General features: G+C 43.7%; 1 protein-coding gene across 12 annotated transcripts in view; it reads right to left on the minus strand.

Annotated features, from left to right (window-relative positions):
• The window catches only part of COL26A1 (collagen type XXVI alpha 1 chain), a 188,476-nt gene that overhangs the window by 119,532 nt on the left and 44,258 nt on the right, over positions 1-24,686 (minus strand). For 10 of the 12 annotated variants that reach the window (XM_080563183.1, XM_080563193.1, XM_080563192.1 and 7 more), the window contains one exon: positions 20,870-20,973. In XM_080563183.1, coding sequence (XP_080419309.1) covers positions 20,870-20,973 — 104 coding nt within the window. The remainder of the gene's footprint in view (positions 1-20,869; positions 20,974-24,686) is intronic. The other 2 variants (XM_080563185.1, XM_080563186.1) reach the window with 1 other exon arrangement.

Here is a 24,686-nt window from a genome sequence, read left to right on the forward strand (position 1 = left end):
GTCACTCAAAGCTGCACTTCAGAGCTCAGATGGAGATTATGAAAAAATGTGATAGGGTCTGTTCCCACCGTTCATAGCCTGGCTTACTGGTACGGCTAAACGCACTGTTTGGAGAACAACAGGACTGCCGTATAGAGCCACATGGTTACATGACTCAAAATGCCAACACGGGTCGTCAGTTATCATACAAACACAGAACATGAAAATCTCCAAGCAAAAACACAAGAAAAACAAGTGTATCCACATATCCGTATACATTCTTCTACGTATATTTACCATTTTATACCAACAGAAATCACTATTCTGTGTCAATCAATCCAGCCATCTACTTAAGGTCAGCATCACTATGGGTTTTATGCTATGCTTTATTTACAGCTTTACTTTTCCCCACAGCTTCCTTTTTTCCCCCTGAAAGAGACTATTTCTACTAAAATTAAACAAAACCCTCCATGCAGAACTCCTAGTGAAGATGTTTCCAGAGATGAGGTTAGGATCTTATTGATGTGAAGCAGAACTTCCTACCTTAAGAGATTATCTGTGCACACACAACTAAATGCCATCTCTGAATAGAAGGTTGCAGAATAGGTGTGTTCTCCCCAGAGATCATATTGCTTCCTTTTCCCATAAAAATCCTATGAAAAAAATGAGTCCAAAGAGAATCTCATTCCAGGCCATGGTCTCTGCCTAAGTAGCTCTGGTTCCCATTTTCATTTTTTGCATTTCTCCCACTTTCCCTTCCCTGGATGTACGTCAATGCCCTTAAGGTGCTGAAAAAACTAAGTTACTCCACATGGAGCAGAAGTAGGAAAGCTCTCCAGCTTCCACACAACTCAACGTCCCAGAACAATCTGAAATTTTGCTTCCTGCATCACTTGCAGGAAACAAGCACTTGCAGTGCTTTGGAGCGAGTTAATTTTCCCTGGGGCAACGGGGTTTGCAAACTTCCATATTACGAAACTTGTTTGAAGGAGGCTCACGCTGACACTGAAGAATGTACATGACACTAATAGTACATGAGAAGCACACGCGGTGGTCTCACCAAACACCTCTCCTTGTTGGCACATGGTCAGCACAGGGACAAGTCTCTGCTGGCAGCCTTACTCATGAGGCAATGGTTGACTCATGAGCTCACAATGGGGCCACTAGCCAGGATTCTCACTGATGGCACAGGCAACCTAAAGGCTGCACTACCACATCCTATGCTAGGTAAGGCTCAGAGGGTTTACTTCTGTCTTGCAGGCATTTGAAGGAGACACCAGAAACAGAGGATGGATTTTACAGCAGGTTCAGAATGCTTTATCCAAAGAAAATGTTCCTCTACTGCAGAATATTTCCTAAAAACCACAGAACAGAACAGCGTGGCAAGGAGACTCTTGCCTGAAGCAGCCTTTCTCCATACACCTCTTCCAGCTCCTGTACGACGCCTGCCTCTGCTCCCTGTCCCCATCAGCCTAGGGAGGTGACCGGTGCCAGAGAAGTCTCAGCTTTCTGCCCTTGTCCTGCCCAAGAGGGACATCCCTACGTTCCTGGAAAGGGTGCAAACTCCACCTGGGCAAACAAAAATATGAAACCAGGCTGCAGGATTGGAAAGATTGAATGAAAGGGAAGGTGTGGTGGGAAAAAAAAAAAAAAAAAAGTAAAAGACATAGGGACAGCAGGGGGGGACAACACATGGAGGAATCTATTGCATCCTGCCCCAAGCTACACAGTTCTGGCTGTAACCCTGTCCCTAAGCGCCAATTACTTCATGTGAATTAAGACCCTGGCCAGGGTGCTGCTATAGAGCTGGATCTCTGCTGCTTTCCATCTGCTTGCACTTGAACTGGTCAAGAGTCTCACAAAGGAAAAAGCACCTCCAAAAAGCCACGAACATGGGAAAACTGGGACAGAACAAGTGGATATCCTAGAAGCGTGAGTGAGGACAAACTTTGGCTGACAGAGTATTTAGAGCTGTATTAACACTCTCCTCCTAGTTTAATAGCTATAACAAAAAAAAAAGAAAAAAAAGAAAAAGGAAAAATAAAAAGAAAAAAGTCTATGTAGAAAAACAATCACTCCATTAAAACTGAAAGAGGGCCCTGAGGCCACCTCAGCCTGTGTAATCTGTTGGAAGGGTGCAGAGTCTGGAAGTTTTAATTCCTTGAGTACTCTTAATACACCAAAGTGTTTTGGTGGAAGCATCTACTTCATGGCCTCGCTGCACACAATCATTTTGTTTATTGATCTCTGAAGATGTTATAACCATCTGTGGTGCAGTTCATTCATAAGTACCACAAGGCTCGTCACCTAACTGCACGCTGCATTAACCACTAAGGACATCGGGTGCCTTGCAAGTTGCATGCTACGTTCACCTTTGCAAACAACAACACAGCAGGGTGCGAATGCAGAAAAGCAGTTAATGCGGTGAAAAGGCGAATCCCTTCTGGGAGAGGCAAAGAGGCCAGAAAACAAACAATTTATATAAATGCATCCAAATGAAAACAAGTCTTGCTGTGATCCTGAGATGCAGAAAAGCAAACAGGCCCCAGGCAAATTGGGACTTTCTGACCGCAACCATCAGGCCAGGACAGGAAAGTTCCAGAAGAGATCTGACATTTATGTGGAATGCAGGGAAGTTGACTTGATCACTGTGTGCGTGTGCTATCCAAAAGGCAGGCAAGTGGGAATGCCCTGAGGCTTATGGCTTGTCCACCTAAGTTTGTAGATACCAAAGAAGTCTCTCCTTTACAGCAAACACGGACACATCACGTTAATGAGATGCACACATGTACGCCCCTTTGGAAACCAGAGCGCTGCTGCATGCAGTGAAAACAGGGTGAAATTGTTCTTTGATATACATCAAAACCTGTCTCTACGGCAACATGTAGAGAACAAGTTCTATACCACCAACTGCCATCTCTGCTTACCGAGCATTAGAAATCGTCTCCGGAGACCTGCAGTGTAGACAGCTTCCAGGAAATGAACTGTGATTATGGGAGAAGAAAGATCATGAGAGGCCCAGGTACGATAACAGACAGATCCAGACACAGCTACCGGCCTGAAGCGGAAGCCTTACCCTCAGGGGGACATGCAGATGGTGGAGCAGCTCCCTGGGGAGCGCGAGGTGTGCTTCAAGCAAGAGCAGGCATCGGATTTGGACCTGTGAGCAAAATCCCCAACAGCTATCTACGTGGAGAGAGAAAAGAAGCTCTAGACAGCAGCACGCCATAATGGAGATGACTGACAAGGCTTACCAAGAGAACTTGAGCCCAAAGACCTGTTAAAAAGGAAGAACATTCTTGCCAAATTCCTTCACTTGAGGACTGTGTAATTAGGCCAGGAAAAGCACAACAGAATATGCTATAGAGAATAGTCCTGTACTGGCTGGTTAACCCAACAGGCCTCTTCCATCTCTAAAGTCTGCATTTCATAGCAGGTGCCCAAAGGGTATAGATTACACCAAGTGGTAAGCCAACAATTCCAATCCCATCATGAAATTAAGTCCAGGCCAAGTGTGGGGAAATATATATTAAAATTTAAGCTAATAGACTAGCTAAGCCCTTTTTAACATGGGAAGACTCCCCGTGAAGTCAGTGGAATTCTGCCCAAATAACTGATGGTGGATGGGACATGGGACTTCTGCACGTGCTTTACTGTGCAACACCTGCAAGAGCCATCCCCTGGGCTTGCAAGGCCTTAGTCCCCAGCTAAGGATCGCCCAGAACATCTTATCTACACTCCACAATTCACATGCAGAGCAGCAACAGATACTCTAAACAGAAGTTCAACTTGCATAACCAAATAGTCAAGTCTGCTGTAAACACAGTCCAACTTACCCTTAAATACAAGGCCCAGGCAATGCCACTAGTGACACCAGTTGCTGAGGCTATAAACAGTGAATACTTCTGAAAATCAGCTGTCTGGGCACCACAGTGGAGTTCTTCTCTTTCCACCACCACCCCATAATATCCAAAATAGCGAGCTTGATTTTGAAAAGCTTGCCATATATCACCCCTTGTGTGACCTTGGCTGAGTCATGACTGGACCCACGAGTCTTCCTCTCCAGTTCTCTGCTCTAGGTAGATGGCTACACTGCTTCCCCCGAGACCCGGAGAGGCAGAAATAGGAAATGAAATGGAGAACAGGGAGGAAATTCCATCTCCCAACACAAAAAAATTAAGAGGCAGTCACAGAATTCTCCTGGTAAGAGGTAAAGAAATACGTATGCAAGAGTGAAGGCTAGAGACACAGAAATATCTTGTTAAATTTTTACAGTTTAACCACTGAACAAGCTACTTTCTCTCCATAATTTATACCTGAATTGTGTGTCTAGACATGACATCATTTTAAGGTATGCCTTGTGTTCTGTGGTAAGTTTACAATAACCAGAACTTATAATTGCCGTGGTTCAGGTCAGCAAAAGAGGAAAAAATATCCAAAGCCCCTTCTAAGCAGCTGTTCCTGGTAATCATTTTAGTCTGTTGTTTTCTGTCAAGAAGACAAGGCCTATCAAATGCTAAAAGCCAACGTTAAACCAACTCCCCTTCCTAAAAGTGACGAATACCACAGATAATCTTCAATTCTCAGGCAGCTTTATTTGGTATGGTTCATATTAAAAGAGTGAAGGACAGCCAGATAAGCAAGGGCAATATAAACATCTACTGCCTGCCTAGGGAGATGGATGGCTCCAGGCACACCAGACCCTGCTGTATGCCCACAGGATAAACCAGTCATTTAAACGCAGTGAAATAAGCTGGGGGGTCTCAGGTGGGATAACGACAAATACCAGCGCATTCTCACTACTGAGACACAAATCCTGAGGCTACGAGAGCTGGAACCACAGCACAGCTAACACGTATCAGCAACAAGCCCCGCAGTGATAAGGGCTGCTGGCCAAGGGACTCGAGTCACATGAGGAGCTGCAATCACTGCCCTGGAGAGAGTGGCCTGAAGCATCCTATATTGCATCAGTAAAGTGGAATTTAAACAGCAGAATGCAGGGAAAACAGCCTAACCTGAATGCTGAATGTCATTTTGGTTCTGGTTTTATTTATTTTTTAAACTGTCATAGTAAGCACAGACAGGCTAGGTGTCAGAGACTGCCAAGGAGGAGCAGGAGCTAGAATCAGAGCACTCAGGATGCTGTCACATCCAAGGCAGCCCAAAGGTCCTAAAGAGAAGAGAAAAGCGAAGCATAATGCACCTGTAGATCCGGTGTGTCCAGTAAGTGTAACTCAGTCCAGAATATGCATCTCAAAATGTATAAGTGTGTCACAAGTTTTTTTGTTCGTTTTTTAAAAATACAACCATGAACATCAGTAAGAGTGAAAGATGCATGAAGTTTACAACACACCATTCCTTTTCCTGTTATCTCAGTGATAAGACAAACTGTAGCCCTGGAGGTATCAAAGTAAGGTCAAAGACAACGGGCAGCAGCTCTGGTTAGGAGTTATGGAGGACGAAGCAAGCAAGTTTTTTTTATTTGTTTAAGACAAAAGGATAGATAACAATTGCTGACATCAAAAGAACAGAGACCTGCTCAAAATCCAGCAGTCAACACCAGTCTGGAAAGACCCAAAAGACAAAGGACTTGACAGCCACTGTCCCTTTTTCTCCATGTCACATAATCAATCCATTCTAGTTCACACAAGTGCTTACAGTTACAAGAACGTGAGTAGGTAAAATCAAGGTATTTAGGTGTTTTAAAATAAAGTCATCCCTCCCTTCCATACAGGTCCCACAGAGGTTTTTTTATAGTATTTTTCCTATATATATTTAAACATAAAGTGTCCATCTCTCCTCTATTAATAAAAAACAAACAAACAAAAAAAAGATTATTCCTTAGCTCTTCTAAGGCCCACTCAGGAACAGGGAAATGCTTCAGCTAACAGCAAACACAAGAGAGCTTATGGTACTGCACTAATAGGACTAAATAAGAGGCTGATTATGGTACCCAGACTGAAGCTAGTTTCTATTCAGCTAGTTCATGCAAATGCAGAGCTATCACATCCCTGCCTGGACCAATCTACGTGGATTTGATGCCAGGTCACACAAGAATCTGTGCCAGAGCAAGGCATTTAAGGTATGGCTCCCAGTCATCCAGGCTCCTTTTTAAGTCACCTGTACAGCGTGGACTCATGCCTGGACCTACAAACCCCATACACCATTGCAATGTGGGGCGCGTGCAGAGCTACACTGATGATTCACAAGGAGCAGCCCACACCGTGCCACACTGCTTAGGGCCATGGCAAGAGCTGGAGAGCAAAGGAAAATATTGACAGGCATTGGTAATGGCTGCCCTGAGATACCTGATGCTCACGAGCAGCGCTGAAAAGGAGAAAGCAGCCGCGGCTTTTCAGAGCCAGATAAGTAGAGAACAGCGGTGAGAACACCATTGCTCACAGGATTCCAAGGGAGCAGGCACATCCCCGCCCAAATGGTGCAGCTGACCCACTAAATCCTTCTTGTCCCAACCTGAGTGTACATTAGGGTATACAGGTGGCTTATAATGAAAATCTGAAGTCAGCAGGGCTGTTTTGGCTTCAGTTTTTGTTAAAGATGTTGAACATCAGCCCAGGTTTGGTCAATAGGTTACACAGGTTTTCAAATCGTTTCAGCTTGCGCTGACCAAAGGCTGACATAGCTTTAGCAGAGCGTATTCACATTGACAGTTCCACAAGCTGCCATAAAAAGCCAGGTAAAGATCTGAGTTTCTGACGATTTGAAATTTAAGGAATAAGCAAGGTACAAAAACCACATGGATCGAAAAAGAGATACTCCAGGATCATCACAACTCCAGGAACGAAGGCTTGATCATCTACTTTTGATATACTTCAGGAGAGTGGTCTTCTTTCTCCTTCCAGCTTTTAATGAGTTAGAAGAGTGAAACTTACTTTAACTCTTTCTCTCATGCTTCAGTCAACAAAGATCAAAGCTTACAGCTGAACTTCTAGCAAAAATCATATTCCACAGCCAAGGTTTATCTTCCAGAGTTGACACTATTCACATTTGTCCAGGTCTGTGAGACCAGTACTGAGTGTCAAGGGGTACTCGTTTTAGAAAAAAAATCTGCCACTACACGTTAATAGAGACATCTAAATCTTCATTCAGATTACCCTTTATGTGCATAAATTTATTTTTATATAAATATATAATATAATAAATATAATAATAATAAATAAATAAAAATAATAAAATAAAAAATAAAAAATATATAAATATAAATTTATGTGCATATGTGGTCTTGTTACTTACACAGTTCTGTAAAGAGTATAGACACTTATGGTTGTCATTCTAATTACTACTGCTAGTAGGCATCCACTATATATGAACTACTCACATGGTAAGAAGAATGGTTTATTTTCCTGTGTAGCTAATAGAAAGCTGCTGTCTTGCTGTATGAGTGTTATTAAGAAAAAAAAAAAACAAGAATCTTGATGCTTCTGTTAGGCAAACCAATACCCATGCTCTCCATCTCACCCAGTCTAGATGCAGTAGACAGAACTTATTTATGTTTCCACGAGGACTGCCCAGCACACAGTGAAAGGACCACGTTCAAGGCATCTCTGTCAAACCGCAGCGGGAGATGCATTTAGCAGATAACAGAACTGGAGATTGCTGGAAAAGCCACTGTTTGCTTAATCACTTGAGGGTAAGTTTGAAAAGAACAAATAAGCCAAGTTTAGGACTAGTTTGTTCCCCCTATATAATGGGCTGTAATGTTTTACAGTGCAAAGCCCTGCAGCAATACAACTAGCTGCAGCGTTCGGAGCCATCGCTACACAAGCTGTAGGAGCCATATGGATTTAACGACTCACCACCAGTAAAGAGAAAACCAGAACCTTGGTTGTTTAAACACAGGCCTCTACTATTTAAGTTACAAAACAACACTGGCTGACAACAGCAACAGCTTTGTATCTGTCACCCAGACTGGCCACTGGAAAAGAACTAATTAATGAAGATACTTCCCAATTTCCACCAGCATCTCACTGGTACCACAGCAGTTTCTACAGCTTGGGCTGTAGACACACTTCTTTTGCAGGAGAACAAGGCCCGACATGTCTGACAGAAGCCTCTGGCACTTGACCTAGGAAGCCAGATTTGGCACCATCACTGGCAGCAGGAAACAGGCCAGTTAAGATCCCACTGCCATGAGCAGGCTGGCCTGGATCAGCATTCCCCAAGGTTCGTAAAATGAAGGACTGGACTACCCAGTAATCAACAAAGGCCCCTGCACTTTCTGTAGAGGATACCCATGAAGGACAGCTTGGGCATTACTGCCACAGAAGTTTCAATTTACAAACAAAAAGCCACTGAATTTTAAATCCTCAGTTACTGTGCCTGTACTCTTCTTTTATGCTTGTGTCTATATGAATACATTCCTCATTACATTTACAGGAAAAGAAAAAAAAATACAGGAATTTCTTCAACCATCTCTTGGTATCTCCACAGCCAGGTAAAGACTAGGACCTCCTCGAGCCCCATATTTCTTCTAATCCTGCTGAGTTTCTCAGAATCGCTCTCCGAATGGATGCCAGTCAGTGCCCTGGGCAATCCCGCACCCTGCTCGTTACCATTATATGCTCTTTTGTTGGATCTGCCTTCGGTAGAGGCAGCAGCCACCTGTGGCATCGGAAGGCTTAATGAACAACAAGTCACAAGCATAATTAATTTTTGCATTATTCATTTGATGGTACTAGCAATGAGAAAACCGCAAGTGTTGTAAGAATTTTTCCTGTCAAGAAGGAACACATGTAAGATGTGGTTGCATCTGTAGTATGACCCTGATGTTGCCTTTCTTATAGGCTGCACCCATTGCTACGCATCTTGAAACATCTGTGCCTTTCCAGTGACTGATTATCCAGAGACACGCAACAGTGCTCGGTATCTGTAAGAGGCCGGGGACTGAACCCTGACTTTATTACAGAAAAGAGCTGGAGTAAGCTGCTTGCCAAAAATCCAAACTGTAGCCAACAAGTCCCTCCAGGCTCACTTGGAAAGGTCTTGTAACCTCATTGCCGTATGCCTGCTGGGCTCAAAATGAAATGCAAACTTGCATGTTACTTGTGGATTTGGATGCATTATCCAAAGAGACAAATCAGGAGGCCGGGCAAGAAGCATATTATTAAGAGTCCAGAAAAAAAAAGAAATTACCACAGTCTTTAATGAACTTTATCGTATGGGATTTTTGCAATGCCATTCCTTAATGTCTTTCCTGCTCTGGTGTTGAGGAACCAAGTATGACCTTTCTAAATGGGGGTTTTACGCGTTCAAGCATTCTGATGAAGTCCTTTAAATGTTGTTTGAAAACTAGTTTTGGGGTATGTAGAAGCAGAGCTGATGTCTTCAAAAAGTTCATCAGCAAGCTCTTCCCAGCCTTCACTTACTTTGGAGCTTTCATCTATTTAAGAACTGCAAAGTTTCTGCAAACACATACAAGTGCTCTTCGTGCTGCAGTGAGGACCAGGATGTCCTGCAACGCTACGCTTGTTTAGGAACCGATTAAATGTTTCCTAATATTCGTAATCATGTGCACGTAGTCATTAGAACAAGTATATGCCTACTTCTTGTCCACTTTTTTGGGGAAAAGAAAAACACAACAAAACTTAACATAATTGGTAGCCAGGAAGGGCTACTTCTAAGTAAGCTCATTTGTTCTGATGCTGTTTTTAGTTGCATGTGTGACATGCACCTACCAACAACTCTAGCTAGTAATTAAAGCTACCTAGTTATTTAACAGTATGGCATCTTCAAACCTTAACCAGGAAGGGCATACTCCTTTCCTAACCAAATACTTTACTTTACAGATGCAACAGGCCTCTTGCAGTATTCATAGTGCGACACCAATTAGGACCAACTTTGTAACTATTTGAGTGTTCACAAGGCTGAAGTTATTGTAAGCGCTGAAACCTGACCCCCCTGAGGAACACTGACACGTGCAGATACCCCTGTCCATAACATAGCTAACATTTTAAATGCTGTGTCAGGAGGTCTCATGGATGCCTTAGTTGTAAGCATTATATGTAGTCAGAGTATTTGTAGCACCAGGCTCCAGCATGGCATTTCTTCTCTCAAGTTTACAGCAGAGCTTTATTTCACCTTCTTCTACATCTGGGATCCTGCTGTCTTCTGAGTCTCCATCCATTCAGAATTTGTGAACTTGATTATTCCTGCCTTTGTGACTGTCCTTGACTGAATCTCACTTTATGGATTTTTGCTCAACTCCCTTTTATAGTTTATAATCAAGATTTGACTGCACATTTTAAACCTAGTCTACTGCATATTCCTCCTACTCCTGTACTGCTCAGCCTGAAACACAGAGAACTGATTAGAGGGTTCTCTCCATTCCTCACACCAACTTTTAAATGAAATATCAAACCACACTGGACTGAGAACAGTCCCATTTGACACCTCCACCCAAACTGACACAGTCTGAACTGTTACCAATTACAGTGCAAAGTTTCTTCTGAGAGAGCTGTGTATTATGAAGTTGCTCCATCCAACACACATTCCCGTAGCTTCCCAGATGGAGCTGTACTAGCTTTCCTACTTTTATGCTGCTAACTAGCTCACAAAGAGAAGACATTACCTTGGAATGACATGCACCGAGCAAGCTTTTGTCTCACACTTTTCAGTAGTAAACTGAAATTCAAGTCTACTAGAAATTATTCTTCAGATGGACATCTTTGGTTCCCCTTTCATTAACAAGGTCTTGAGGAAAGAGTACAGTCTGGGATTCAGCAACATGGGAATGTGATGCCTACCTCTTGCTTTCACTTCAAAGTCTTACAGAAAAGATGAAATCATGCAACCCCAAACTTTTCTGGCAAATTCATCTCTGTTTCTATTCCTGGGCTTGCAATCCCATTTCCAGCTGCAAGTCCCACTTCTGCAAGTGAATTTCCACTGTTTATGAACTTTGTCATAAGGTGCTACATGTCAGGGAGTGAAGTGCAGCCTTTATGTGAGGTGACACCTGGGGAAACTTCTCACTCATCACACATACCACTGCAGATAAAACAAGATGCTCCAGGCTGCTGGAAGGAGCTGCAGGCAGAGGATCCTGGCTTCTGAATGGGTCTGCCTGCCTCCTTGTTCAGCCAGACCCCCAGTTCATTAACATTTTCAACAAAAGGCCATCTTTCATTATGACTTTTGCGACTGGAGGAGCCAAATACAAAATCTCGTGTGGCTGACATATTACAGTTTTAGCTTGTGGGACTGGCAGAACAGAATCTTGATTTTTTTTCCTGAATCCCCACTAAATGACAGCAGTATATCCTCTCTGGCAACATGTAGAGATGTATTTGTAAAAACGTATTTCGAGGCACCAGACACCTATATGTTGTAGCTTTTAAGCATCACTGCTAGGTGATACCTAAAACTCCAAGCAAACCACTAGGTCAAAATGCTTCTCTCACTGTCAGGTCTTACACCTCGGTAGTGCAGAACACCAGCTTAACATACACCTAGAACAACAGCAAGAAGGCAGAAATGCTTGGCAGGTCCACGGAGTTCAACCTCACAGAGAGAGCACCAGATCTGATGTGTGCCATCACAGAAAACTTGCTGCAACGTCCCTGTTTAGAAGAGCTCTTTTAAAACTGTAAGCTCTACTGCAGAAACACAGCACTTAGCCCCTACATACACCCCTTTCAGAAGGCGATTCCTTCCCAATTACCACAGCACACTCACAAGTCTCCTGTACCCGGCCTGATGCAGTCAGCAACCTTTTGGATTAGGTTTCTAAGGCGTACACACAATATATCCCTTTCTCTCAAGTTGCAGATAGTACAGCATTGAGGATGGGACAGAAAGTAATACCTTTCATCTTCTGAGGACTCTCAGAAGAAAATAAGTTTCAGCATGGTTCCCTTTGAGAAAGAGTGAATCTGGTAGACGGCCAAATTCAGTTCAGGAGCTCCCCCAGAGCTACCCCCAGAAAAAAATATATATTTTATTTATATCTGTCATGAAACAACTGGCCCAATTTAAACTAGAAGAGCAGAAGTGTCAGCTTCTGAAGGGACTACAATACAGATGTCCCACCAACGTAAAACACGTTCTAAACCAGAAACTTCACTGTACCATCCGGTTCAAAGAGTTAAACAGTCAGAGGCATGAAACAGTGCAAAAAAAAATTTCTTTAAAAACTAGTTTCAAATATTTAACTTGCATTACAAAAACATGGTGTTGCTTGCATAGCAAAGCATCCCAGAATAGCTGCAACAATTCAGGTCCTCTTTAAATCTCTTCTGCCTGAAGGTTTGTGTGGATGAGGCTAAACCTGCTCAGGTGCCACGCTTGCACGCACTCTCCAGTATCTTGATGTTTTCGAGCAGCTGACAACTGAAATTAGTTATCACAGAAAAGACACAAACACTATCGTACCGATTGCATTAACACATTTAGTGAAAAACCAATGTTAAAAACAAAAAGAATCCCTAAGGTAGAAACAGCAAGATCCCCATCTGCCTCACCCCAAGGACCAGCGCCAGTTCAGCTTGCTACCAACCGCACCACTCCCTCTACACTAAGGCCTTCTTAAGGCTTTCTGCTTTATTGTGCAACACCTGTACCCTTCTGACCACTTACACATGAGAAGAGCTTGCACTGCCAACAGCTTTGTTTAAAGTTACTAGAAAACATGAAAAGAGTACACTGGCCTTGAGAGGACAGAGTGGATGATCTAATATGTCCCGTCCATCTGCTGTCTGTGGAATCCTGGCAATGAAGCCTCCTCTTGTCTCGAGGAATTTCCTTTACTCTCATGTCTTTAACCTCAGCAGCACAAGATACTCCTCCATCACTCACACAAAGTGACAGCTCAATATTAGAACAGCTCTGCACAGGAATCCAAAAACTCTGGTGCAAAGCATGTTCTCATTTCTCCTCCAGTATTTGACGAGACAGAAGTAAGAGATGGCAGCACGACTCTGAACACAGTCACACGTAGAGGTGAAGCTTACATACAGGGATAAAAACCAGGAACATTCCCCTCATCTCCCCCTTATTCTCATATGTAGGAGAACGCGAGGTAAGTTAGTCACTGGTCTTGTAAGAAAAGAGATGGCACTCTGCATGTCAGGCGTTACTTGGCCCCTCAAGTACTCTCCTGGAAGAAATCCAACAAGTCCTTCCTCAAGGAGCCATCCCATTCAACACTCTGACAGCAACGTTAAGTCCACACATTTCATAACTATTCTCTTGAAAAGCAGTGGGGAGGGAGCTGTAATTTCTTAAGTGTTTAATTTTTGAGCACAACACAAACCAGCTGGTTAAATGGGTAATAGTTGTGGAAAGTCACTGAAAGAAGATACTGTTCTTTGTTGCCACCCTTTCCAACTGTAGGCACTTCATATTGAAGGCCTAAGCCTCATTTCCTATTCCTGATAAAAACAAACAAGTTATTGCAGCAGCAAAGAAGCTCAGATACTGCTTCAGTGGGTGGTTTTAATTCTCCTTCATTGTTATCTACTTTTCACTTGAAAGGCATCAAAACAGTGGACACCAATTACGAACTATTCCTCTCTTTTAGCACTTCCATATGCGACGGGTAGCGTGGTGTGCGCTTCAAAAACCGCTGCTGTAAACACACCCCACCCTTCCTCCACCACCTCGGACAGGAATTTCTGTAACCGAGAGAAACAGGGTGGAGATTTTGGGGGATAATGTTTTTATGATTTTTGTGCTCACCACATTCACAGGACTGACAGCATTCCATGTCACATCCTCCTCTTTTCCAAAAGGAGGACAACACTGGCAGCAACATCGTGAACTTCCCAGCACGCTCTGCATTAATCCAAAGTCTCCTTGTCCTGGACAGAAGCGATGGCTTAGCTAAGTCCCACGGCCTTCTGGCTTTTTTCACCTGGCTCTTAACAATAGCAACAACCTGCTCTGTTTACACAAAAATGCTTCCTCAGGCTCATCCTTCCTCTATTAACGAGCCAATGACATCAACTTATCTGGAGTGGGATGGGGAGGAAGGCAGCTTGCAAGAAGGAGCAGCCATCAGAAGATGTCTCCAGATTTGGATCCTTGAAGTCAAAGGACCCAGCCCTTACACAGAGCCCACTGCCTGCAGAAGTGGCAAATACGCCATGTGGGACATCTCCCCAAGCTCTGAATGCCCTCGTTAGTGTGCTCATACATTTTAAACCTCAAACTTCTCCAAAAGAGCAGGAGTACATTTTGCACAACGGATAACCTCTATGGACAGGTTTCCAAGGCAGATCATCCTGAAATCTGTGACTTACCAAAATGAAATATTTAAAAAGAAAATGAAAAAAATAAAAAAAGTACATCTACTGGAGAAAGTACTGTATCCTAAAACACATAGGACTGAAGAAGGAAATTACAACAAAGACAACACTAACAAGACCTTGCATGGACTCTTCAGAACCCAGGCCTGAAGTTTTATTCTCAAGGAATTCAAAGACTACCTAGGTATACAAGTTACAATAGCTAACTGATGAACTAGAAATGTATTTATGATTGTTTATACAAATCTAACAGAAAATATTTCTTAAAGGATCTTAAGCCCACTATCACTGAATCTTTGATCACAAAAAAACAAACAAACAAACATACAGTACCCAAGGTCTCCGTGCTTCTGCTCTGCTGGCTGTTCAAATTGCTCCAGTGAGGACATCCTAAACTTTCTCCCACTTGCTTGTCTCTTTCTAGACAAGAATTAGCAGAAACCTGCCAGCACAGTGAGAAAGGATCCAGGCAGAGAAGACAGAGCCTCGCAGCCTGGTCCCATATTAGCCCTATCCATGGTACGGTTACGTTCACTCCTGATTAGAAATGGAAGAAATGAATAGGAAACCATTAGTTATAAATAGGTGTGTCTGTCATTTGTGAGTTAAGAAATACATAGTACTAAGAGGAACAGAAAACATCCATTATGTTTGAGAAAGCAAGCAAATAACTTATCAAACTAAAAAAAAATTATTCTTTCCGCACTACAGTAATTTGATGGGAGCTAAAAAATGGGACAACGCAACAGTATGGCATAGAGCTCTTCTAATTATGTTAAAATACATCTGTAGATATTTAACACTCCAAATATTTTGACATTAGGTGCTGAATAAAATTCTCCCTGTTCAGATTAAAAATGTCCAAAAAAATTAAACGACTCAGATGCTGGAATGCAGTGTCAATGTCTTTGGAAATCTGTCAGGGATTTTTTTTTTTGACTGTGTATCGAAAGAGAAGATGAACATTTAGAAATTGTTTAAGTAGTCACACAGCACTGATGCCAGAAAGCTCTCTCAGCAGGCTGCATATTCTTCCAACTGTGACCACACACTCCAGGAACTCCTCAGAAAACTTGATCAAGGGTGACACATGTTCTGCCTGCAGCCAGAGGTTGCTGCATGGTCAGCAGGCATGGGAGTGGATAAGAATCGGGTGACACACTGTACAGTCAGGAGACTTCTGGTGGCCCTTCTGCATTACATTGAAGAGGAAACCAGAAACACAAGCAATTGGAGGTATATCATATGGAGGAGTAGGAAACATGTGCTATTGAGGCAAATATTAGTAGATATTATCCAGCCCCAGTGTACTGCAGGTACGCAAATACCATTCCTCAGAAAGCCACATTGATGCATCAGCAATTCCATCAAGGATGATCAATGTGTTTTGATGTTTTTTTCATGAAGAAATCTTTGAAGACAGGTCTACAGAGTTAGTTACCACATTTTACTACCTACTTACCGCTTTATTAATTAGATGATTATTAGGAAGCTCAGGTTGCACATAGTCAGAACATTCACACAGCAAACATATCTAACAAACATGAACTGGTACAAATGAAAAGGTATTTTCAGAAGTAGGTTTGCTATGTGGAAACACATTTTGCTCTCATATTGAGACCTTTTTTTCAGTCCCATTTCACAAAAGGAATTAGAGCCATTCTCTATCAGAGAACTACACACATGCAAGGATATGTGCTAGATCCGAACTTGAAAGGAAGGAGCCTCAGTTTGCAACACATTTGCAGCATTAACTGCCCTGCTAGCCAGACAGCACTACACTAATAACCTCTGGGAGGATTTCACCATTCAAATAAAGTTTTTGCTTTATGGCAGCAATAGACAGACTTTACTCGATCACTTCCAAATGGTGGTGGCTACAACCAAGGGGGAGAAACAGGAAGGAACTGATGTACTGGAACAAAGAAAACTCACAAGCTCAGCTCCTGAAGAGAACTACTGTGATGGTCAGCGTTACTCCACAATCACCATGTTGTGCTTTCACAGACTGACAGTTCTGTGTTTAACAGTCCACAGGGAGCAAACCAAGACCTGAGTAACGAGATCCCACCAACACCACACTCAACATTAAAATTAAAGACCTGAAAGTTTGAAGGTCCATGAAAGTGCTCTAAAAACATAAAGTCTCACGGCCTCATCAAATTTTGTTATAACTGCATTTGCTAGCCTAAGATTTTCCCAGCAGTGTTGTTCCACATTTCTCCTCCTGAAACCAAAAAAACTTTCTGGACAGGCAGCAGAAGGCTTTTATGCTCTCTCGTACCAAGAAGAAAGGTCCTATTTTCTTATGCTGCTTTGAAAACTGTATGCCCATGGGAAATTTAACAGGTTTGAAAAGTATCAGGATAAGATACAAACAACAGTTTTAATTAAAAAGTATATTAAGAAATCCAAGAACTGGAAGGGGTGTGGGAGGGAGTAAATTCTCAAGACATTACTTGAACAAGACCACTCAAATTTCCTATCCTCCTTGTATTCCTATGGTGTTTTACCAAAAAGAAAGAAAGAAAAAAAAAACACCACATACTAAACCCACAAACAAAAAGAAACATCAAAACAAAAGCTTGGAGTCCTAATGGAATCACTTTAGAGGTGCCAAGGTTACTCTGGAGCTGCTTCTTGCCCAAATAGCAAAGCTGTCTCCCATCAATCTACTTCTGGGGTAAATAGGATACTGGCTACTATCCCAAACTCAAGCAATGCAAACAAACAAGAAAAATCTATGTGATATTCATAAAGTAAAATAAGATATTGCCTAGCTGGAGAGCTCTAAGGCTTTGCTGAGCCCCTGAACTTCCTAGGGACACTTTGCCTCTCCCAAGAGATTACGCTTGCCTTTGAACTTTCAGCCATATAGAAAAAAGGCTGAGTTGAAATGTCAGCATCATCTTGGATTCAAATCAATCAGCTTGATGCATGATTGCAATAGCTAAACCACTTCACCTCTGCACTGCCCTTGTCCATATGTTCTTTATATCAGCAGTCAGCAGACTGGGTGGCTCAGTGGATTCATTTCCTGTCCTAGGCTTGGGCTCCAGTTTAAACAAAACAAAACAAAAACAAAAACAAAAAAAAAAAAAAAAAGAAAAAGAAAACTGAAAAATAAAAATTAGCATCTACTGACAGTTAAATTCACCAGACTTGTTTGCATCAAATCTTTCTCTGTCCAAGAAAGTTGAAAAAAACCCTTCAGTAAGTCCTGGTACAACTGGTGAGTTAGTCAAAAACCTATTCAACTAGCTGGTCACAGCTCTACAAAAACAGCAAAAGAACTAGAAACCTTTCAGATGTTGACATACCCCTGGGTGAGAAGGCGGCAGCAAAGGGACAGGGGGAGAGCCCTGAACAATGTTGACTTTAAAAAGAAAGCAGATTACCAAGGTGAGGATGGCTGCTTCTAAATTAATAGCCCACTGAGTAGCAAAATCTCCACCCACTCTCAGGGCTGGGCTTCCTCCAGATGATGCTCTTCTTCAGCTACAATGCAAGAGTTAAATTCCCAAGATAATGTAAATCTAAACAACGTGCAACCTTCAGCATTAACATAGGTGCCTGCCAGCTGGTGACAGTTAAGTGGTTACTTTCTCAAGCTAAACTTATTAGCTAAGGGTCAGGACATTTTGTAGCACTCGAATTGCATTTAACAGCTTGCTGGATTGGTGTGCAGTCTGTTACCAGGGAAGGAGAGATTTCTTATTGCGGGTGTGTTACAGCAAACCAGTCACATCAGGAGTCTGCCATCACTTGGGGCTGGCCATCCACACTGTACTGTCACGTTTGGAAATATCTGCACTACAGCGTTTGAATGCTTGCAAGTTCTTCGACCGTTTCCTTGCTTTGTCCTCCCACCACCTTATCTTCCCCCATAAAATGCTAAATGAAATAAAACAAAGAAAAAGGGCAATGAAGGCCTCCTAAAAAGACAGCTAGTAAAAATAATCCATCTTCCAGATAGGCTATAGTGGGTCCCCCAAAGACACTGTTACAGAACAGGACAAAAAAGGATGAAGCATCAGCCCCACTCTCTGGGGATTAAAACAGCAGCCAATGGCTAGGATGCCTCAAGCTGCAAAAGGCACCATCAGCCTAAAGAAGGGTCCCCATAGCTGTGACCACACACATACAACTCCCCAAACTACTCTGTGCTTGATCAGTCCATTATCTCCTGGCTTAAGCTGCCCTGTTCACGAAGATGCAACCTTTCTGTTCCAGAGAGCATTGGAAAAGCAAACATCTTCCTTCTGTCTCTGGAAATAGGAGGCATCTTGAAGCAGAAGTGCAAAGCCATTGAAGTTGCCATTCTGCTGACAGTGGAGAACACCAACGACTGCCAGAAAATCAGAGCATTTGCTATGCAGCAAGAAAACAAGACCAAAATAACAAAGGCCCAATCTGCCTTTAATCGTATCTACCTTACAACAACTTCAAAAGCTCCAGCTGCACAAATGAAATATAGAGATGAAATCTAATTGATACCAAAAAAGCGGCAATATTTTGAGACTTTGCCCTGATAATTTGCTGCAGCTTCACAATTGCACTGTTCTTGTATTGTTTGTCCAGCTCTGGCTTTTGTCTGCTGTTTGCAGTAAGACCCACACAGTGTAAGCACCCTACCCTCTCACCATCCACAGTAGGAGAGAGCGCGGAAAGGAATGAGTACAAAACACTTTGCAACAGGTTGCCAAATGTACCAACTGGAACTGAAGTCTTTTCTTGATCTTCTACTTACAATTCCAGGTGACACTACCATTAAGGACTTATATAAGGATCAAGTAAGTACTTTGATTTTAAAACTGCTGCCTCTGGACATCTTGAGGTCCCGTGCACACCGCTAGAATCAATACTGCTGCTAGAAAGTAAAGTGGCACAACTCTTTTCTACTAGAAAGGGCTCTTTTTCCTTTCTTTCTAGAATACGGGACTGTCAGTAGCTCCAGATGTTTTACGGAGGAAAAAAGGTAAAAAAATAAAAACTAAAAAAGAGCTCCTACATGAAAGTGCGAGCTTGCTACTGGCTTTCTGCTCACACTCCGCAGCCCATATCCAAGCCCAAACACACAGTTCCACCTTGAAAGGCGGCTGTGTAAAATTGTCACCTCGTTCCACAGACCTGCTCCTGCAAGATCACTGCTGACTTTCTCAAACAAGCTTATGTTGGCTTTTTATTTCCACTGAACTCTGCTGAGACAGATCTGGCACAGCGGGTGGGAGCTGGATTCTCTCCTTTACACCGGCAGCACCACTGCGCTGTAATCGCTCACACCTGTCCAAACCCACAGGCAGGACTGGGCTGCACACTCGGGCTTCTCGGGTCCCCCGTCAGGTCCTTGGGCAGGCTGAGCCCCAGCTACCTGTGAAATAACAGTTCCGCCCCCATCCTTAGCATCCCTCTCCCCTGCCATGACAGGTAAAAAGCCAAGCTGAATGCAGGCACTTCTTTCCCAAGCTCACTTCTTTCAATAGTGTGAAATGCTGAATTTCAGCTAAAACGCAAAGCTCTCTCCTGCACACTTCAATTTAGGGCAGCTCTGCCACACCTTCAACTTCTCTTGAGCTGGGAAGCTATTGTTTCCTCAACAGCCTGAAGGGAGCTGCTGTCTGTAACCATCATTGCGACTGTAACAAGACAACTTCCTACTTGGAGATTTGCCTGAATTGTGTGATGAGCACAATGAAAATAAGCTGTAGCTACAAACTGCAGTCTTAGAGATGTTCAGAGCTCCCAGTGACCCCTCGCCAGCCAGCAGAGGCTGGCTGCATGGACCTGATGCAAACGAGCAGAAAACCTCAAGCCTATTTCTCTCCCATCCATAAACCATGAGCAGAGATTCAGCTGATGCTTTGTGCCTACAAATGAATTTTGGTGGAGAAGCAGACCTTGTTTCTAAGCCCCAGAAGCAACAGTTAAAGCAGAGAACAGCAGGAAGGAAAATACAAAATCATGCTCTTTTTATGCATCATGATGAGAGGGAAAAGATTTTCCCTTCTAGCTCTAGAAAGAGCCCTGTGTTTTCTTCTATGTGAAGGAATGGGCACCAAACTCAAAACTGTGTTTTATTTTATATGCACTGTGCAACCTGAATGTTGCATCAGTAAAACAGGGGGAGGGTGAGAAGAAGGAGGTGCCTCATTTAATTCAATCCTCTGGAAACACATATTGTGTCTGGACCTTACGAGCATAAATCTTACAAGGCAGCCATTCAAGGACCAGCTTTCATCAACTACAGCAACTGATGGTGATGACAGTGAGATGTGGAAAAGATACAACGCTGACATGGTGAAGGCACATTTCCTGAAGGACCATACAATGGGGACACCAAATACGAACACATCTATAAAGAGGGCACCCCTGAGTATCCATTTCTTTATTGCTCTTCCTCCTGTTCAGGATTTTTCGCAAACTTTTAGCATGGACTCTTTTCCAAGATCACCCTTTGGACCTTGTGTGCAAGCTCTCAGATATGATGAGGAGTGAAGAGAATAGGCAATTTGCTCCTGTGTTTGAGAGGCATGAAGCAAATGAATAAACCCATCTCAACCCAGATCGTCCATCCACAAGTGCCCCTTTGGGCTCTGTAAGAGCAGACGCACTGCTGGATGACTTACCCTCTTCACAGTTGCTCCCCGTGAAGCCAGGACAGCACCTCCACTCCAGCGTGGTCACAGTTCGGTAGGACATTTTGTACGTGGGCCTGATAAGAGTCCTGTAACTAACACAAACAAGCAGTCAGTAGGATGCACCTTTCTACCAAGTCACAGCACATCTTCCTTCCTAGAAACATCCTCAGAGCACCCAGTCAACCCCAGCTGCAGGGAAGAAAAAAAATAACAGAATATACAAAATAACAAAATAACAGAAAAAGTGTTTATCACAGTGTGGATCTGATTCTCCAACCTTTATTTTTCTCCTTAAGCCCTCATACTCTTGGCTCTTCCCCACACCTCTCCTCTAAGTAGCACCAGTATGCTTTAAGGTGCTCTCATCGCTAACAAGTTGCTTCAAGTAGCAGAGATATGACTCGTTTCCCTTGCTCCACCTCCACGTGGATTTTCTGATGTTTAGCCTTTCTTTGGTAAGTACTCAAGAGTTTCCAAGACATTATTTCCACAAAAATTGCATAAATCTCAGTCAAATGTCTTCCTTTTTCCCACCCTTGCCACTTAGACCTGGGGCCTGCTAACACACCTGCATGCCACATCATGCCACAACACTACACCAGCGATCTGCATGCAGCCTTTTCCCGGTTAGCTAACCCATGCCTGTTTTCCTTATCTGAAATAGGGTCACACTCTTCCTCAGCACAGCCGAGGTTGTGCAGGACACCTTCTGCTCTGTGGACAGCACACAGCACCCTCAGGGTTCCATTTACAGCACAAGAACCGCCATGCCCCACTGGAAACCAGAAGGCTGTCTGCAGACACGAGCAGATCTCTGCGAGGCACCAGCCTTGCCTTCTGAAATCCGTGCAAGACTGACAGTTGCATAAGATCCAGCTTTTGTTTTAAAACACTGGCCCTTCAAAGCTGACAAATCGGAGTTTTTCCCGCATACTGCCAGACAAGTCACTGCTGCTATTCATGCAGTTGAAAGAAAGCACAGAAGTTGTACTCTACAAGTTCCCCTCAAAATTCCTACTCGTACTTAACAGCCAAAGGAATTTGGCAGGCACAGGGAGAGGCTGAAGCATTGGGATTACAGTGCTGCAGACTGCAGCTTTCTGCTTCTCTCTCAAGGCTGGGCAGATGCAAGCCCACAGCCTCCAGGTCTCCACAGGGAAGAGCATCCTCAAGCAGCACCGAGAGCCTCCAGGAGACAGAGCACAGTCACAGCCTGCCCTGCCTACAGCTCTGCCCCAGCCCAGCCGTGCAAAAGGCCAAGACAGGGCTAGATGTCTCATGAACCTAATCGAAACCGCTCTGTGAAGCACAGCAGGCACGTGTACATCCGGGACAGCACAGCAGTGACAGTAGTGCTGTTAATCTGAAGAGCAGTAACATGCACTTACCAGGAGAGGCTGCCCATGTATGGCTTGGAAAACAGGCAGCATCTCACCCGTGGGTAACAGGATTTGGGGAACTTATTTCTCAGGAAGCTGTGGCTGATTATTTATGCCAGCTGCCAAACACAGAAACCAACTTCTCCCATAGCCACTGGGTAAGAGGATCTGCACGAGCTTCTTCCTGAGCACGCAGCTGCCTGCGCTTGGAACAGCATTGCCCAGGGATGGGAGAGCAATGCTCAACGTTATGTCTTCACCCTCCGAGTTGCCAAAAAGCACACCAGTTACTGCTAATTCCAGCAACTGTGATCCAGGCACTTGTCTAATAAGGGCTGGACAGAGCCAGCTCATTCCACCTAGCACTTCTCAATCTCCGCATTCAATGGCATTCAGGAGTCTGCAGCCACAAGCAACCCTGAGGACTTGGCACCGTGTTGGTGTAGGTGGTGTGTTTTGCTTTTGTTTGGGTTTTGCTTTTAAAACAGAAGGACCTAAGTCACAGAGGCTTGAAATCTCTTTCTAAGCATCTCTCAGAATAGCTCTGGCAAACTTTAGAAACTGAACCTAAGACTCCCAACTCCCAGTCTTGGAGTTGGACTTGAGACATCTTTCCACACTTAAGCCCCGAACCATCAGTCAGAAGTTCATGACTTTGTCACTAACACCACAGTTGGATTTGACCTTGAGATGAAAGTCTCCAGCCCTGTTACCAGTGTCTGGAGCCAGCCAGTCTCCAACCACACCGTGATTTTAAAACCATGTTTCTGCCAACACCAAGATGTTAAAGCTCTCTCAAACTTCATTATGAAGTGTGGAGAGTAGCTTGAGCCAGACTGGAATCTTGGCAGCAGTTCTGTGATGGGGAAGTAGCTGTAGTTTTAATCCTCAAACGAGAGAGGACTTCTCAGGGCACGACAAACTTAGAGCTCAACCATCACGGCCTACCACCCACCCTGAATTTCCTGGAAGAGTCCTGCCGTTTGCAGCTCTGTTCAGCGTTGTGCAAGTCAGGCACGTGAAGGAGTCCCAGCTTGCTACCTCCAATTTGCTTTGAAGTTGCCCTCTTCTTCAGAGCATCGTTTTGTGACATGGCACCAAGGTCTGCTATGACATAATCTCACCGCATCACACCATGCATATTTCTGGCTGCTGTTTTAGGAGGGGAGTAAAGAAAACTCCTCTAACAAAGCACAACCAGTGCTTCTGATAACCAAAGTATTCCTGTCACATTCATATTGCTCTTGCACTCAAAGGAGTGGAAAAGCCATGCAAAAAGAAAAGAAGATACCTGTGAAAGATAAGCCTCAGAACGAAAATGTGTGGAAAACATAATGGATATGAAAAGGAGCTGGTAGGGGAAGAGGAAAGCCTTTCCCTTGGATGCCACCTAGGCCACAAACACTGGCATAGAAATACTGCAAAACCAGGTAAGAGAGGAGATTAGGACGAGCTACGACCTGCACTTCTTTTGTTCCCAGGGAGCTGAAGGGCATACTCAGCACGTGCAGTCCTGTTCAGCAGAAGACCTCTAAGCACAGAGAAGCGAGCTACCAAGACCTGCAGCTCCACTGCAAGAAACACATCACTTACCAGCACTCTTACTGAGGCTCACAGCCAAATCCCAGGGACCAGGGCAGCATGGGAAGAGGAACCCAGAAATCTCAGCCAGCAGCCACCACTGTTACTAGATCAGAAAGGATCGGGAAAGCCAGGAATCCAAGCGTCCACCCTCCCCTGCAACTATTCCCATGGTAATGAGGTATCAACCCAGTAGATCCAACCCTCTCCGTGGTTATATAGCTATCATCTTTTGAGCATGGAAAATCCTTCTGAGTTAAAAAACAAGTGCTAACTCTACATTAAAAGATCAGAACAAAAAACTTTTGGTAGTTCTCCTAATATTTGGGGCACATGGCCTGATTTACAGACATGCCAAAAAACCTAAAATGCCTTGTGGAAAATCAGCATGTTCTGAAGTAACACTTCCAGTTTGTCAGGTTGCACGTTCATATCTTGAAATGCTTGGCTACCCTGGAGAGATGGGAGGTTGGAAAGGGTTGGGCAAGTGTTGACATAGAAAAGAGTATCCTGTGGGTATATCCCAGAAACACATCCAAGAAAACCATTTCCTCAAGAAGCTAATAAGAACACATCCGATTCCCAACACCATCCCCACTCCAGGCAGACCATCATAACTATCCCCTAAAGTAACTACCCCCTAAAGCCTACCACACACTGATTACACCAGGTAGCTTCTCTATGGATTACCGACAGGATACCTTCACCCCAAACCAGAGCCACAGCAGACACAGGGGCAGGGAGTGCCTTTATCGTCATGTTGGTGCTTACAAGCATGGCAGAGACTACTATCCTCTGATTTTTTTGTTCCCTGCAGCCCTGGCTCTGCCAGCTTCCCCAGCACA

Source organism: Anser brachyrhynchus, assembly GCF_964034855.1.
Source record: "Anser brachyrhynchus genome assembly, chromosome: 20".
Classification (NCBI taxonomy): domain Eukaryota; kingdom Metazoa; phylum Chordata; class Aves; order Anseriformes; family Anatidae; genus Anser; species Anser brachyrhynchus.